Genomic DNA, 15,698 nt, shown 5'->3' on the forward strand with positions numbered 1-15,698 from the left:
GCTGTACTTAACACATAGAGAGCAATGAGTCGGACAAACACACATGCAAAAACATTTGCTAGCTTCACTCAAAGCAAATCAATCCAACCACCAAATCCCAATGGTTCCTGAATCCTGGATAAATACACAACATTGCGCTTTAACTAGGGCACATACATGCCCCTCCCTTTGAGGCTAAAATATAGTCTAGAGCTATTCTATTCTGCAGAGTCATTAATTTAAACTAAACCTATTCTTGGTTAAGTGAGTAAATGTCTGTGGTTGTATGATTGAGGATATCCCTGTAAACCTGTCATACAGTAACCCAACTCCTACATTTGGGAATAAATTCCCTGAAACTTATTCTTCCCATAGACTACTTTTTAGCACTTGTGTATTGGGCGTCTCTCTTTTGTTTCTAACTCTACCTGTGAGCAATTAACATAACCGTTTGTTTGACTGACAAAACATTCTCCCACCGGGATATCATTCTGCAGGGAGATTCCATTAACCTATAAATCCAAACAAAATAAACAGAGTTAAACAAATAATACCTTATACTATTTTGTCATCCTTATGGGACGCCACTTACACAAACATAATGGAGCATACATTGTAATTGAAAAATAATAAAAACCTGTCAAAATAAAAAGTTCAAAGTTCGTGTGTTGAGGCCTGGACTTTTTTTGCCTATGACCTTTCTCCCTTGATGATTAGTGGTCAGAGAGTATTTTGTCCATCAAAACACTAATTTGCAGGCGCTATGTCTTTGTCTTTATTAGCTGTTTGTGGCTAGGCTGGCACTATTTTGACGTGCGTGATGTGTATCCATGATGATAAGCAAAATTTTTTTTACTGCAATGCTGGTGATGAGTAGTATTTAAATGGCCTTTTCATCTGGGATGAAGAGCATGCTTGCGTAGAAAATGCTTGACCATTAACCCGTCTCGCGTAGGTGCACTTTCAGCTTTAACCTGTGCCTAGAGAGACTCAAAAATATATATTAGTTGCATGCAATACTTATTAATTGTTTTATTACCAATAACATGGTCCTTAATTCGTTCCTTTGAACTACTGATGGTCATAACTCATCCCATAAGTGTCTCATAGGGAGAGAATTTATACCTAGAAATAAATTCTTGTATTAATATGGTTACTACTATTATTAGCATCCGCATATTAACAGAGGTATCCTCTATTAACGCTCCTCAAATTTTAAACTAAGCAACCAATATGGAGTTGACTTTGCTACAATCCAAGTTCCTAAAACTTGGTACCTCAGCCTGTGCCAAACCAATTGCTTCCATAATTAACTCTGTCCTGTCTGCAGGCCATATCCCTAAGACCTGGAAAACTGCCAGAGTTGTCCCAATCTTCAAAAATGGGGACAAAAACACTGTCTCGAACTACAGATCAATCTCTCTTCTCCCAATACAGACTTGCTCTCATTCATACCTAACTGCCATCTGCCATTTTCTCTGATGCAAATGGTGTCAACCTTTTAGTCATTTAATTACTAACTAACCTTAAAACTTGCCCCACAAAGCAAGCATCCCAACAGCCTACACTCATGGCTATTGTCCCACACCCACAGTCACTCTTGGATTCTGTAACTATTCTGCTAAAAATGTGAAATGCCCTGTATATAATGTATATCCTATTCACTTATGCAACTGCACTTGCAATTATATATCCCCTGTCCTTTAACTCTATGTCCAGGACATACCCAAAAATGAATAAATGTTTACAAAATTGTAAATTTGGCAGATATGATATATCCCTCAACATAGGGACGGCTTGCTACCTGCTTTGCTGTGACATCTGCAAAGGTATTATTTTTTTTTTTACCTGGGGCCTGTCAGCCCTGTTAGTATTGCAGCAACCTTTATTACTGCAAGAGCCCTTGGAGTTAACATTGATATAATAAATTCTGAACCTGCTGTGCATTGTGTATTATTTACAACATATCAAGTTCTGGATCCTCTATCGGGATCTCAGAGAGTCCTTCAATAACCTATGTATCTCCCCTCTTTTGTTCATATATTATCTATATAATTATGTGAACAAAAATACAAAAATCGTTATGAAAACAGGTTGCTTGATATAGCAAAATTAAACTGGTAAATAGATTTGTATGTGTAGCGACTATAAAAATATTTACTGCTTGTGTTAAAAGAAAAAGAGCCTGCAGTAGGTCTTTTAACAACTGTAGCATTAACTATAGGGAACCTGTAAATATAATAAAAATCCTGAACAAGAGATTTCCTTTTAAAATAGACACATTTTGAACTCTTTGCAAAGTGCTGAGCACACGGCCAGCATTAACTTTTAAAGACACTCTGAATTAAAAAAAATAATAATTTTCAAAACGCTTTTTTTTCTTTCTGGGCAAACAGACAGTTGTTCCAGGCTTTTCACCAGAAACCTCAAAGTATGTATAGCAGATAATGGGTTTCGTTGTCTTAAAACTGCATTTTGTATGGCCTTTCAAAAATTAAATAACGGGAATATTTCAAATTACTTATAAACACCAAATCTATGCCAACAAGAGCATGCAATATTCTTCCACTCATTCCCCTGAATGCCTTCTGAAAGAAATCTCATATTCCTGCAAACTTCCATCAATACAATTTTATGCTATCTCGTTTCAACTCTGCCCTCTCTTAAACTAAAACAAAATCTCTTCAAACATGCAACAGTTTTACCATGACTAAAAAACAAAAACAAAACTGCAAGCTTGACCCTACCTATGTTGTATGGCTTTTACACTGCTTATTTAACGGAGACAATTCTCACTACAATAACTGATGACCTCCATGCTGCTAAAGACAGATATCATTACACTCTGCTCATATTACTCAACCTCTCTGCAGCATTTGCCACCACGGACACCCTACTTTGAAGCGCTATGCACATTAATGGCGTTACATACATATATAATACAATATATTAATTCAAACAGTGCTTGTGAGCTTTTACCAGCCTTTTTAAACAAAAATATTCCCAAACATATCCTAATCCTGTAGAAATAAAATTGAAATGTGTTATCTTACTGGTTACACACAATACAGGACACACAACACAAAAACGTCGCTCGTACACACAAACAGATAACAAAACAGTTCTACATTACCTTGTTCACATAAATAAACTGCTTAAGCACAGAGCTAGTTAATTTTAATGTGAATGCTTCACATTCTTTAAACTGTAAGGTAGAGGCTGTGCCCCTCCTTTCGTTAAGATAGAAATACCGCAAACTAAAAGAAAATGTCCGGTTTAAAAAGCCTTCGCCTGGCCAGGACGAATAAACCTTTCAAACTATAACCAGGGACAGAGCTGAATACACTCCCTTTTTGTTGTGAGGTATTTCTCTCTATATTTTGCGTACACCTTTTGAAAACCTTTTAAAATTTAGATTTCATCATGAGCAACTAATATTCATATTTTTTGTAATTATCTGCAAATGCATGGATGGTGACCTATACACATATGATAATCAGCATGACCCACAGTATCTTTCACACAAGAAATCATTTAGGAAAAAATTCATCAGGGTTACAAACAAACTCTTTTACATAAGGTAGCGTGTTTTTTTTTTTTTTTTTTACAGAGACTTTCACTCTGAGCCCCCACGGGCGAAGCAGCACTTCCCTGCTTCTGACTCTGATAGTGGCACACTCTCTGCCAATGACCAAAACCACCACAATTAGAACAGACACCATTATTCTGAGCTATTCTTCCTGATTGATTTCTGGGACCAGCATAAACCATTGGTAGCTTATAGAAAAACAGCTAAATTATGACAAATAATTGCAGATAAATAATAATACAATTCTTATACTTTACACAATATACAATGGTCGTTCAACTAGATCAGAGATAACAGTCCAGTCGTGCACAAAATTTACTGGACTCTAACCAAAAATGTTGTCAAGGGACTCTGACCCAATCCACAGTCACAATTTAGGTCTTTTAAATTCCCAGAGGGGGGGTGAGACAATGTAAAAATCACATATACTCACTTGCCGCCTCTGTGAATCCAGACCTCTGACACCAAAACTGAAGGAAAACCTTTTTCCTCGCCTAGGCTTCAGAACTGAGAGGAACCTTTCCTCTGCCAAGAAAGCTGAAGGCCTTGTGACTGGAAACACATCTGCACCATATTGCAGCAGACTTCCCCGGGAAGCTTTCACACACTGCCACTTGTTATCTCCGATTTTTGATGAACTTACAGGCCCGGGAATACGAAAGAAATGAAACGTAAAGCAAGCCAGGTTTCAAATCCTTTGTCTCAATTTATTACTCATAGGGTAATGACTTTTATACCAGAAAAAGAAGATACTGATTAGAGGCGTAGCATAGGCTTAACATAGGCGTAACCTGGGTGTGTCTTGGGTGTAGCTTTGATTAGAGGCGTGATTTAGGGGCAGGACATATTAGTGGCATGATTTTGGGATGTGTTTCTCCCAATACAAGCAATGTCTGAATACATTGCTTATTCATTGTCTGTTATCAAAAGAGCTTTCGAGAGTTATCCTCTCTTCTTCAGGTCAAGCAATACTGATATACAAAGGATTCAATAGCTAAAACAGTGTAGAGAAAAAAAACAACAGATATGGACTGTAGATAAGGTAGGGTGTTAAAAGTGTTTGAAGCCAGGGGACGGTGACAAGGAAAGGTGGGGAGGGGGAGGGATGCAGGAGGGGGAGAGAGAGTGTGGATAAGAATGGAGGCAAGCAGGATAATTACAAACAATTTTGATAGGGTGTGAGAAAACCCATGTCCGCATTAAGTCTTTTGGTTTTGGTGTCAAAGAGCCATATCATTCTGAGTTCAAATGTTTTCCGTTCTTGAGTGCGTTTTAACATTCCATTGAGGATTTTGATTTTTAAATCATTTATGGAATGATCTGGTTGTGAGAAGTGATGTCCCACAGGTGAGCAGTATCTTCCTTCTTCGTGATGGAGTTTAGAGTGTCTGTGCATAATCATTCTTCATTGTAGTTTTTGTCTGGTTTCCCCAATGTAGCAACCTTGGTCACATTTGTTGCAATGAATCATATACACTATATTCCTAGATGTGCAGCTGTATGATCCTTTAGCATTGAATGTTCTATGGTTGTGACTGGCGGTGGGATCTTGGCAAATATGTTTGCAGAGTTTGCAGCGTTTGTTGTTGCACAGTTTTGTGCCATTATCAGTGTCTTTAAAATCGTTGTGAAGTTTTCTGCTCACTAATTTCTGTTTGAGGTTTGGTGGTTGCCTGAATGCAAGAATGGGGGGTTTGGGAAAGATTTCTTTTAATGTCGCATCCTCTGCCAGCATGGGTTGCAGATCTTTGATTATTTTTCGTAAACCCACGTTTATCATATATGATTCAGTGCAACAAATGTGACCAAAGTTGCTACATTGGGGAAACCAGCCAAAAACTACAAGGAAGAATGAATATGCACAGACACTACATACTCCATCACGAAGAAGGAAGATACTGCTCACCTGTGGGACATCACTTCTCACAACCAGATCATTCCATAAATGATTTAAAAATCAAAATCCTCAATGGAATGTTTAAACGCACCCAAGAACGGAAAACATTTGAACTCAGAATGATATGGCTCTTTGACACTAAAACCAAAGGACTTAATGCGGACATGGGTTTTCTCACACCCTATCAAAATTGTTTGTAATTATCCTGCTTGCCTCCATTCTTATCCACACTTTCTCTCCCCCCCAGCATCCCTCCCCCTTCCCACCTTTCCTTGTCACCGTCCCTTGGCTTCAAACACTTTTAACACCCTACCTTATCTACAGTCCATATCTGTTGTTTTTTTTTCTCTACACTGTTTCAGCCATTGAATCCTTTGTATATCAGTATTGCTTGACCTGAAGAAGAGAGGATAACTCTCGAAAGCTTGTCCTATGACATAAATTGTTAGTCCAATAAAAAAGGTATCACCTAATACTGAAGAACTCATTTATTCTGCACTATCGCAACTGGACTAACTCGGCTATTTTCTGCTTTGTGTGTGTGTATATGTGTGTAAATACACACACTAAAGTATTTATGCTTTCTAGGTGGTGACTGCTATGTGCAACAAAGGAAGCTATATAATAAACAACATAGATCAAAGTCCTTTACTGGAGAAATTCAACAGAAAGTCTCAGAATGTCAAGATAAAGGTATACATGGCAATCTATTCAGTTATTAGAAAGAAACTACAGTACGTAGATCACTGGTGGGCAACAGGTGGCCGGCTTCCCCTGCGGCCCCAACCTACTCTTTCCACGGTCACTTCCTCCCTTCCAATCCGCTGGAAGAGCATATGGAGGTGGGGCTAAGAGACAGGGGCGAAGATAGACACGGGGTGCCGATAGGAGAATGACAGGGAAAGTAATAGAGTTGAGATGGGGGAGACAAAGAGAGAGGGGGAGCAGTAAGCAGTAAGAAAGGGAAACTTTGAAACAAACAATCCTAATTTGTATAGCCTTTCCTCAGACGTCAGACTTTCAATCCCCTTTATTAATTTAACGGCTGTTCTCTGCACAATTTCCAGTTCCATAATGTCTGTTTTGTGGAAAGAGGCCCAGAAACTGTACTCTATATTTAAAGTTTGGTTTTACTGAGGATTTAAGCAGTGGCAAAATTTGATACATGCCATTATATTATGTAAACTTACCTAATGCGTAATATTAAACATTTTCCGGATTGACATTCACACATATGATTCAAAATTGGTCTAAGTAGATGGAAAGACCATTCTCTAAAATGCGTTAGCGCTGATCTGATGCCATTTCACAGAAAGCCCTATTGAAATCAATGGTGCTTTCTAGTGATGTACCGGGTACTAAAAAATACCTGGTACCCGGGGGGGGGGGGGGGGGGGTAAGAAAAGTTACCGGGCCGGGTATCCAGGTACTCGGTCTGGTAGGTATGGGGGGCGGCAGAAGTGGGGGGTATAAGCGCAGGGCAGTGGCGGCTGAGGAGGATAGCAGCCAGCAGCGGAGGGAGAGGAGGAGGACGTCAGGCAGCAGTGGGAGAAGAGGACAGAAGATCGTGGGAGTGAAGCAGAGCAGGACAACCTGGGAGGAGCGAGTTTCAACGGTCTGACCCGGAAGTCTTCACTGACTTCTGGTGTCTGCCACTGCTACAGCACACTCCTCCCCGGCCATCCTTTGCTGCCCTTCTTCACTCCCGCGATCCTCTGCCCGTTGCCGCCTGACATCCTCCTCCTCTTCCTAAACCACCAGCTGCTATCCTCCTCCGCCACCTCTGCCCTGCGCTTATACCTCCGCCCAACCCCCCCATACCTACCCGACCGAGTAACCAGTTACCTGATCGGGTAACTTTTCTTTCCCCCCCAGGTACCATGTATTTTTTAGTACCCGGTACATCACTAGAAAGTGCCATTGATTTCAATAGGGCTTTCTGTGAAATGGCATCAGATCACCACTAACGCAGTTTAGAGAATGGTCTTTCCATCTACTTAGACCAATTTTGAATCATATGTGTGAATGTCAATCCGGAAAATGTTTAATAGTACGCATTAGGTAAGTTTACATAATATAATGGCATGTATCAAATTTTGCCACTGCTTAAATTGCCAAGTCTATTCCCATCTCCTTTTTTTGACTAATTTTATACCATATGTGTGAATGTGCAATTTGAAAAATGTTTAATAGTAAACATTAGGTAAGATTTACATAATATAATGGCATGTACGTATCACATTTTGCCACATCCTCCTCCTCTGCCTGCTGCCGTTCTCTCCCTCCACCGCCCGCTGTCGTCCTCCTCCTCTGCCGGCTGATATCCTCCCATCCTCCCCCTCTTCTGCTGCCCTGCCATTCTCCGCCCTCTTCTCCCACCACCATGGAGTAAGGTCGGTGAGTGAGGAGGAGGACAGAGGGAGCAGAGCAGGATGGAAGTATCCAGTACCTAGCACCCTATCAGGTCTGGGTAATTTCCAGGTACTAAAAATATGGCCAGGTACCGAGAAATTTCCAGGTACCCGATATATCACTAGTGCTTTCTATGTAATAGCACAGAATTGACTCTATCGCAGTTTACAGAATAAGGTCCAAATTAAAATTATGCTTCTTGAGTAAATTGTGTTTCAAGGCTTGCTTGATACATCACCTCTGTGTCAATTACAGAAAGTTCAGCATCTTGCTTGCTTTCTGACCCTATTATTTTGATGGAAAAAATACAGTGGGCTGTAATTGAAAAGACAACATCCAGCCTCAAGATCTTCTGATCAGTTCAGTCACTTTGTCCATTGGCAAACTTGACTCAGACCCTGAGTATGACACACTCAGATTTTTACAGATCAGGCTTAACTCTTTTGTGCAATGATAAATATATGTTCAAGTTTGCCATGATCATATTTCATGTTTTTACAAATGTGGGTTTTATGTGAAGAAGAATGTAATATTACTTTAATGTTCCTATTGAACAGAGGCCATCAACCGTGTACAGAAAAAAATGAATGGAGACATTGCTGAAAGGAAGATGACAGTTGAAGATACGCAAAGACCCTTCTCCAAATTTTCAAATGGAAAAGGTAGACTAAAAATAATTTCTTACCATGTACACTGCACTCTATACTAGAATGTTGTTTAGCAGTGGCAATGTATAAAAATCTTTCCTCAGCGGTTATTCACTCAATGGCTATAACCATTTGTGATTCTTCACTGCCATTCAAGTGAATTACTCTTAATTACCATTAACAGTTATCTTTTTGTGAATAAACTCCATTGTGTAGAAAATATCCAGAGCACTTAAACACTGCTATTTCTGGACCATTTATTTTACTCCAACATGTGCCCTTTATCATGAAGTCCAACATATAATTACATACTATTTAAAAATCTTTACAGCAGAAATGAAGACAAAACAATTTTGGTGCAATTATGTGGGTTTGTTGTAATGCTACCATGTAGAGAGGCTGATTAAGTTACCAAAATAATAACTGCACTGTAAATCTAAATCCACACATTTTTTATGTTTTTATCTTGGTGTTTGAAATTAGAGAAATACTGAATATGTAATGTATGAATTAATAACTAATAATATACAGCAAAAATGTAATGCATTTGTACAGGTACATGTCTTAATAATATATAGGTAGGAACCATACAGTATATAAACTACGTTGTGCTAATTGGTTATCATTGTGTGCACAGTAAATGTTTATTCCTAATGGGCACTACAGCACTATAGTCATGCTAAAGGCAATTTCAGGTTCTTTGTCCACATTTTTATCACAGCGCTGGGCTGTGAATCCAACTCCGCAAGAAAATATCCGACTACAGTAGTTTTGAATAAACTTTTTATGTTTTCAGGGTTACTAAATTCTTAAGGGGTTTATACAATCTTTACTTATTTTGTTATTATAAGATTGTTGACTTGTATTCTTCTTAGCTTACTCCCTTTGTTTGATATGCAATATAATGAAGATGGCACGAAAAGCCAGTGAGCTAGGAAGGGGATTATAATTATCTAAGATAAAAGTTTCACAGAACCAATTACAATAAAAACATTGATCTTTTCCAGGACCCTGGACTGTAATACATTGCCATACATTGATAAGTTATTAAAAATGTACAGTATATATATGTTTTGTCAGCCAGATGAAAAATGATCTGTTCCCTAGCTTAATCCTCCAAGCTGAAGATTTATCTTTGAATTTTTATAGCCATGACATATTTCTCCGACAGATTAGCTCAACACCTACTCATATCTGTTGGTTTACCCAACGCATGGAGAGTTGGAGAGTGGAGAGAAATCTTGTCATTTAAACATGAAACAGGGGTTGTGCTCAAACAATAGACTTCGTAGATAAACACAGGTCATGCTATATCTGTTTATTTATTTAATATGAGACTTTCGCTGTTTAACACTAACATACCAGCTAGAATAGGATACAAGAAAGAATCAAGTTAAAATGTTAGAGGCTGAAACTAAACTGATTCTATTTTCTTTGTTTTTAAAGCAATGTCTAACTTTTTTTTTTTTTCAGCACCGCATGGAAGACCAAAACCTAAGGGACATTTTTACAACCAGAGATGGAAACATGATTGCACAGATTTAGAGATATGTTGTTACTATAACACCGGCACACCATCCCCTCCTTATAACAATTTCTTAAATACGGCACCACAAGTTAAAAACAAATTGGAAAACACTTCCACAGATGTTGCAAAATCATTGAAAGAGAATGCACCAAAAAGTGAGTTTGCGTAATTGTATTTACTTCAGAACTCCATCTACATTTTATAGTTTTTAGATTGTTTTTAGCAGACATCGGAAACAATTTGCCAATGAAAATAAAATAGAGGGGCAAAAATGTTTTGCTTTCTTTTGTTATTGTTACTCTTACTAGAAGATATTTGTTTAATGAGTTCTGAAATATTATCAGGGGCAATGCCATAATGTAACACAATGTCAGTGTTACGCCGGTGCTGCCCGCAGACCAGACCCGTCCCCTGTGCTGAGGTGAGACGTAGGGATACACGCACCCGCAGCAAAGGGAGCGTGTCCGGAGTGTGGTGTTATTGTTGCCAGGCCAGGTATAGTAGTGAAGACAATATTTGCCGGTACCGGTAGTAGAGAAGGAGTAGTTATTGCCGTTGCCAAGGTCAGGGATGCCAGAAGTCACGAAGTCCAAGTAGAGCCAAAGTCGAGAGCCAGAGGGGGTAGTCATCCAATCCGCGTCAATACCTGAGGAGTCACTGAGAGAATAGTCAAATGCTTCCATACAGAACTATGTCGAGCGACGAGTGATGGGAAGCACAGGCATAATAAAGCTGGGCAGGCCAATGGGAAAAGGGGGCAGGCCTGGAGGACTGCAAGGAGTCCTCCCTGATAGGAGAGAGGTGTTACAGCCCAGCTGAGTGTAATCATTGCTTTGCATTGAACTGTGTGATGCTTGGGGGCGACGCCTCACTGCAGAAGCAGAGGTTAAAAGTGCTCTGTTAGGCGTGTGCTCTGTAAGCTGAGACTGCATGCACATAACGTCTGAGGCTGGTGTGCGTGTAGGAGGGCGTGGGCGCGCCCGGCGCTGAGCAGAGGAATCGCCGAGGGGAGTGATCCCGCGACGGCGGCAGGGGCGAGGAGCCGTCGAGGACGGTAAAGCAGGCTTGTTTTGTGTGTGACAGTGGGTGGGGGAGTGGGGAAAGTGGATGGACTGGGCGCTTCCCAAATAGTGTTAAATTAGTGTAATTAGTGACACACCTTAAGTACACAGAATAAACCTTACACCACAAAGTGATTAATAAAATATAGTGTACAAGAGCAGCTCAACTTCCTCTGGTGGGACAGTTCCAAGTCCCAGGATGTAGAATTTTCTTTTCTTGGGGTTGAGGAGGAGCGCAGTATAAACTCGTGATATGCAAAAAATAAAAATATATATATAGTGCAGATGGTAGATCACTGCTAAAAAGATAATCAATATAGGAAATGAACTCACAAAAATCGTATTATGTTACTGCATGTCAGAGATCCATCTCTCTCTGACTGGAGCCCTTTGTGTAGCTGGGGTCAGGATACCTCTCAGTGGAGTGGATGATATGCAAGTAAAAGAAACCACAAATAGTGCATACTGTATGAACTATAAATATGTATTAGTCACAGATGTTAAGGAAACTCACATTTTCCATAAATAAGATGGGTGGTGGAGAGAACCGCCGATAGAAGGTTGGTGAAGTGTGAAGCTGCTGCCCGGTGCTTCAATTGCACCTCACAGTGTAGTTCCGCATCAGTCTCTGCCGTCGCGTCACTTCCGGTTTCGCGTCACGGGTGAGGGCGGGAAGCCGAAATGGGTCTGATGTCAGCAGTAGATTGCCAGTCCTCCAGTGCGCAAATTCTCTCCAAAAACTCTAACTCTACGCGTTTTGCACACTGCTTCGTCAGGAGTATCTTTGTGTGTGCAGGGGCTCCCTGCGGAGAGGGAGTGCTTTGTGTGGGAAGCGAGGAGAACGCCGATTCCTGACAGTACCCCTCTATTCAGGAACGGCCTCAGGACGGTCCAAGAACAGTTTCTCTGGAAACTTTCTCCTGAAGGACTTAAGAAGGGCCGGGGCATGAATGTCCTTTGAAGGTACCCAGGATCTCTCTTCAGGGCCAAAGCCCTTCCACTGCACCAAGAACTGAAGCTGACCCCTGGATAGGCGAGAATCCAAAAAAGAGTGAACTTCGTATTCCTCGTTATTTTGTACAGTAATGGGATCCGGTATACGAGTCTGATCCGGAAAGAATTGACTGGAGATAAATGGTTTTAAGAGGGACACATGGAAGACATTGGGAATCTTCATACTGGGTGGTAGTTGGAGCCGGAATGCCACAGGATTGATTTGTTCACAAATAGGGAAGGGACCCAGGAACTTAGGTGCCAGTTTAGGAGATGGTACCTTGAGGTGGATATTCCTAGAGGAGAGCCATACCAAATCCCCTGGTTTGTAACTGGGTGCCGAACGACGATGACGATCGGCCTGTAGTTTCGATCTGCGGGAGGAGTTGAGAAGGGTAGATTGAATCCTGGACCATGTGGTTTGGAGGGAAGAAATGCATTCATCTACGGCTGGTACTCCAGAAGGAATGTTGGGGATGGGAAGACAGGGAGGGTGGAACCCATCATTTATAAAGAAGGGAGACTCCCGGGTAGACTCGTTTTTTGCAGAATTGACGGCATATTCTGCCCAAGAGAGGAGTTGAGCCCAATCATCCTGGAAATCAGATTTAAAACATCTCAGGTACTTCTCCAGGGATTGATTGATTCTCTCCGTTTGTCCATTGGACTGAGGATGATAGGCGGAAGAGAATGAAGAAGAGATGCCCAATCTCTTCGTGAAAGCTCTCCAAAATTTGGATACGAACTGAGAACCTCTGTCAGAAACAATGGACGAAGGAATCCCATGAATCCGGAAAATCTGCTCCGTAAAGATATCAGCAAGGGCGGGGGAGGTGGGTAATCCTTTAAGTGGAATGAAATGGGACATCTTCGAGAACCTGTCCACAACCACCAAGATAGGGTTCATTCCTCTGGACCTGGGCAACTCCACGATGAAGTCCATAGAAATGTGGGACCAGGGGCGGTCAGGAACTGGAAGGGGTAACAGAAAACCCTGAGGCTTTTGACGGAGAGTCTTGCTTTGAGCGCACGTGGGACATGCGCGGGTAAACTCCAGAATATCTTGAGACATCCTTGGCCACCAGAAATTACGACGAATGAGATCAGTAGTCTTCTTAAAACCTGGATGACCTGCAGATTTAGAGGAGTGACCCCAAGACAGGACCTCTGGAACAAATTTGGATGGTACAAAGAGTTTGTTGTCGGGAACGACCAAGTCCTTGGGAATTCATCTCTGGGAGTGCAAATTCTTGTCAAGATTCTTGAAAGTAGACGTGGCAAGAATCCTCTCATGTGGAAGGATAGTCTCCAACGATTCCTCTGGCCTCTCTTCAGAAGAATGTATTCGGGAGAGTGCGTCTGCCTTTACGTCGTTCTTGGTCCCGGGGATATAGGATAGGTGAAAATCGAATCGAGGAAAAAAAAGAGCCCAACGAGCCTGTCGTGGACCAAGGCGTCGAGCGTTCTCTATGTAAAGAAGGTTCTTGTTGTCCGTGAGAATAGTAAACGGCTCTTTCGACCCCTCCAGCAGGTGTCTCCACTCTTGAAGAGCCATCTTCACGGCCAGAAGTTCCCTGTTACCCACGTCATAGTTCTTCTCGGCAGACGAGAATTTCTTGGAAAAATATGCACAGGGATGTAACTTATCTTGGGACGTGGGTCTCTGAGACAGAACGGCACCAGCGCCGCAATCAGAAGGGTCGACCTCCAGAACGAAGGGAAGTTCAATGACGGAGAATAGGTGCGGATATAAAGGCTTTCTTGAGTGTCTCGAAGGCGGAAATGGCCTCGGATGACCAAGCAGAAGGATCAGCTCCTTTTTTGGTGAGCGCAGTAAGGGGTGCCACAATGGTGGAAAAACTCTGTATAAACTTACGATAATAATTAGCGAAGCCTAAAAAATGTTGTATGGCTTTGAGATAATTGGGTCTTGGCCATTCAGTGACCGCTTGAAGTTTACCAGAGTCCATCATAAACCCCTCATCGGAAATGATATATCCCAGGAACGGAGTAGAGGTCGTATGAAAGGTGCACTTCTCCAGTTTGGCGTACAAATGGTGTTCACAGAGACGGGAAAGGACGTAGGAGGTGTGGCGTATATGGTCCTGGAGATCTTTGGAAAAAATCAGGATATCATCCAAGTATACAATAACAAAAATATTGAGTACCTTACGAAAGACGTCGTTGATGAAATCCTGGAAGACAGCGGGAGCATTACATAAGCCGAAAGGCATTACCAGATATTCGTAGTGTCCACTACGCGTGTTGAAGGCCATCTTCCATTCATCCCCCTTCCTGATGCGCACCAGGTTATAGGAACCACATAGATCCAACTTGGAAAAAATCTTGGCCCCCTGTAATTTATCGAACAGTTCGGTAATAAGGGGAAGGGGGTAACGATTTTTAATAATGATGTGGTTTAAACCCCTGTAGTCGATGCAAGGCCTCAACGACCCATCCTTTTTCTTGACGAAGAAAAACCCAGCCCCTGCTGGGGAATTGGAGTGACGAATAAAGCCTTTCTTGAGATTCTCCTGGATATATTCATCCATAGCGTGAGATTCTGGTAACGACAAGGGGTAGGTCTTGGACTTGGGTAGGGAGTAACCAGGAAATAGATCGATTGGACAATCGTAAGTCCTGTGTGGCGGCAAGAGGTCTGACTGTACCTTATTGAAAACGTCCCGGAATTGATGGTAAACGGAAGGTAGAATAACTTCGGGAACAGAGGTATTGGCCAGCAGTTGACGAGTCTCGCCTGACCTCGGCCTCCAGGAAATGGGAGCGGAGGAAGTCCAGTCAATGAGAGGATTGTTAAGCTGTAGCCAAGGAAGACCAAGGGTGATGGGTATCCCAGGAGCATGAATGGCATCGAGAACTAAGGTCTCCTTGTGTAGATGTGAAGACAGAAGCAAGGGAGCCGTCTCTAAGGAGATGTGGGCCGGGGTAAGAGGACGTCCATCGATACCGACGAGTGCGATGGGAACCTTCTTCCTTACTAGTGGTATTCGGTTAACCCTGGCGAATTCTAGATCCACGAAGTTTCCTCCAGCTCCTGAGTCAATGAAAGCGGCGGTAGAAGTCTTGAACTTATCGCCTGAAAGGGAGACTGGAAATGTAAGTTTCTTAGGGAGTTCACCTTTAAGAAGGGGACGTGGAGACATTACACCCAGAGAGAGCCCCCTTGTACACTGGGTGTTCCCGTTTCCCGGACACAATGGACACTCCCGAACCAGATGCTCCATGGATCCGCAGTAGAAACACAATCCCCCGGCGTGGCGGAACTGCCGTATCGGTGTGTGGATGCGTTGTACCCCCAATTGCATTGGCTCTGGCAACTCCAGTGCAGGACGAAGAGGTGTGGTAGCACTTGAGGGAGCAGGAGTGCTGCTGAGAGTACTGGAGAACGGAACTTGAAAGTTATGAAAGCGAGCGCGCTGACGCTCTGAGCGGCGTACCTGGATGCGTTGATCCACTCGGTCGGCCAAATCAATCAGGACCTCCAGTTGATCCGGCCTGGATTGGCGAGAGAGTTCGTCCTTGATGGGATCTGCCAGGCCTTGCCAGAATACGGAGACGAGAGCCTCTTGTC

General features: G+C 42.1%; 1 protein-coding gene across 7 annotated transcripts in view; it reads left to right on the forward strand.

The window, feature by feature from the left end:
• The window catches only part of C5H12orf50 (chromosome 5 C12orf50 homolog), a 58,584-nt gene that overhangs the window by 22,861 nt on the left and 20,025 nt on the right, over nucleotides 1-15,698 (forward strand). For all 7 annotated transcript variants that reach the window (XM_075600475.1, XM_075600477.1, XM_075600476.1 and 4 more), the window contains 3 exons: nucleotides 6,054-6,158; nucleotides 8,435-8,539; nucleotides 9,998-10,207. In XM_075600475.1, the coding sequence (XP_075456590.1) occupies nucleotides 6,054-6,158; nucleotides 8,435-8,539; nucleotides 9,998-10,207 (420 nt within the window). The remainder of the gene's footprint in view (nucleotides 1-6,053; nucleotides 6,159-8,434; nucleotides 8,540-9,997; nucleotides 10,208-15,698) is intronic.

The sequence above is a fragment of the Ascaphus truei genome, chromosome 5 (genome assembly GCF_040206685.1).
Source record: "Ascaphus truei isolate aAscTru1 chromosome 5, aAscTru1.hap1, whole genome shotgun sequence".
Lineage (NCBI taxonomy): Eukaryota > Metazoa > Chordata > Amphibia > Anura > Ascaphidae > Ascaphus > Ascaphus truei.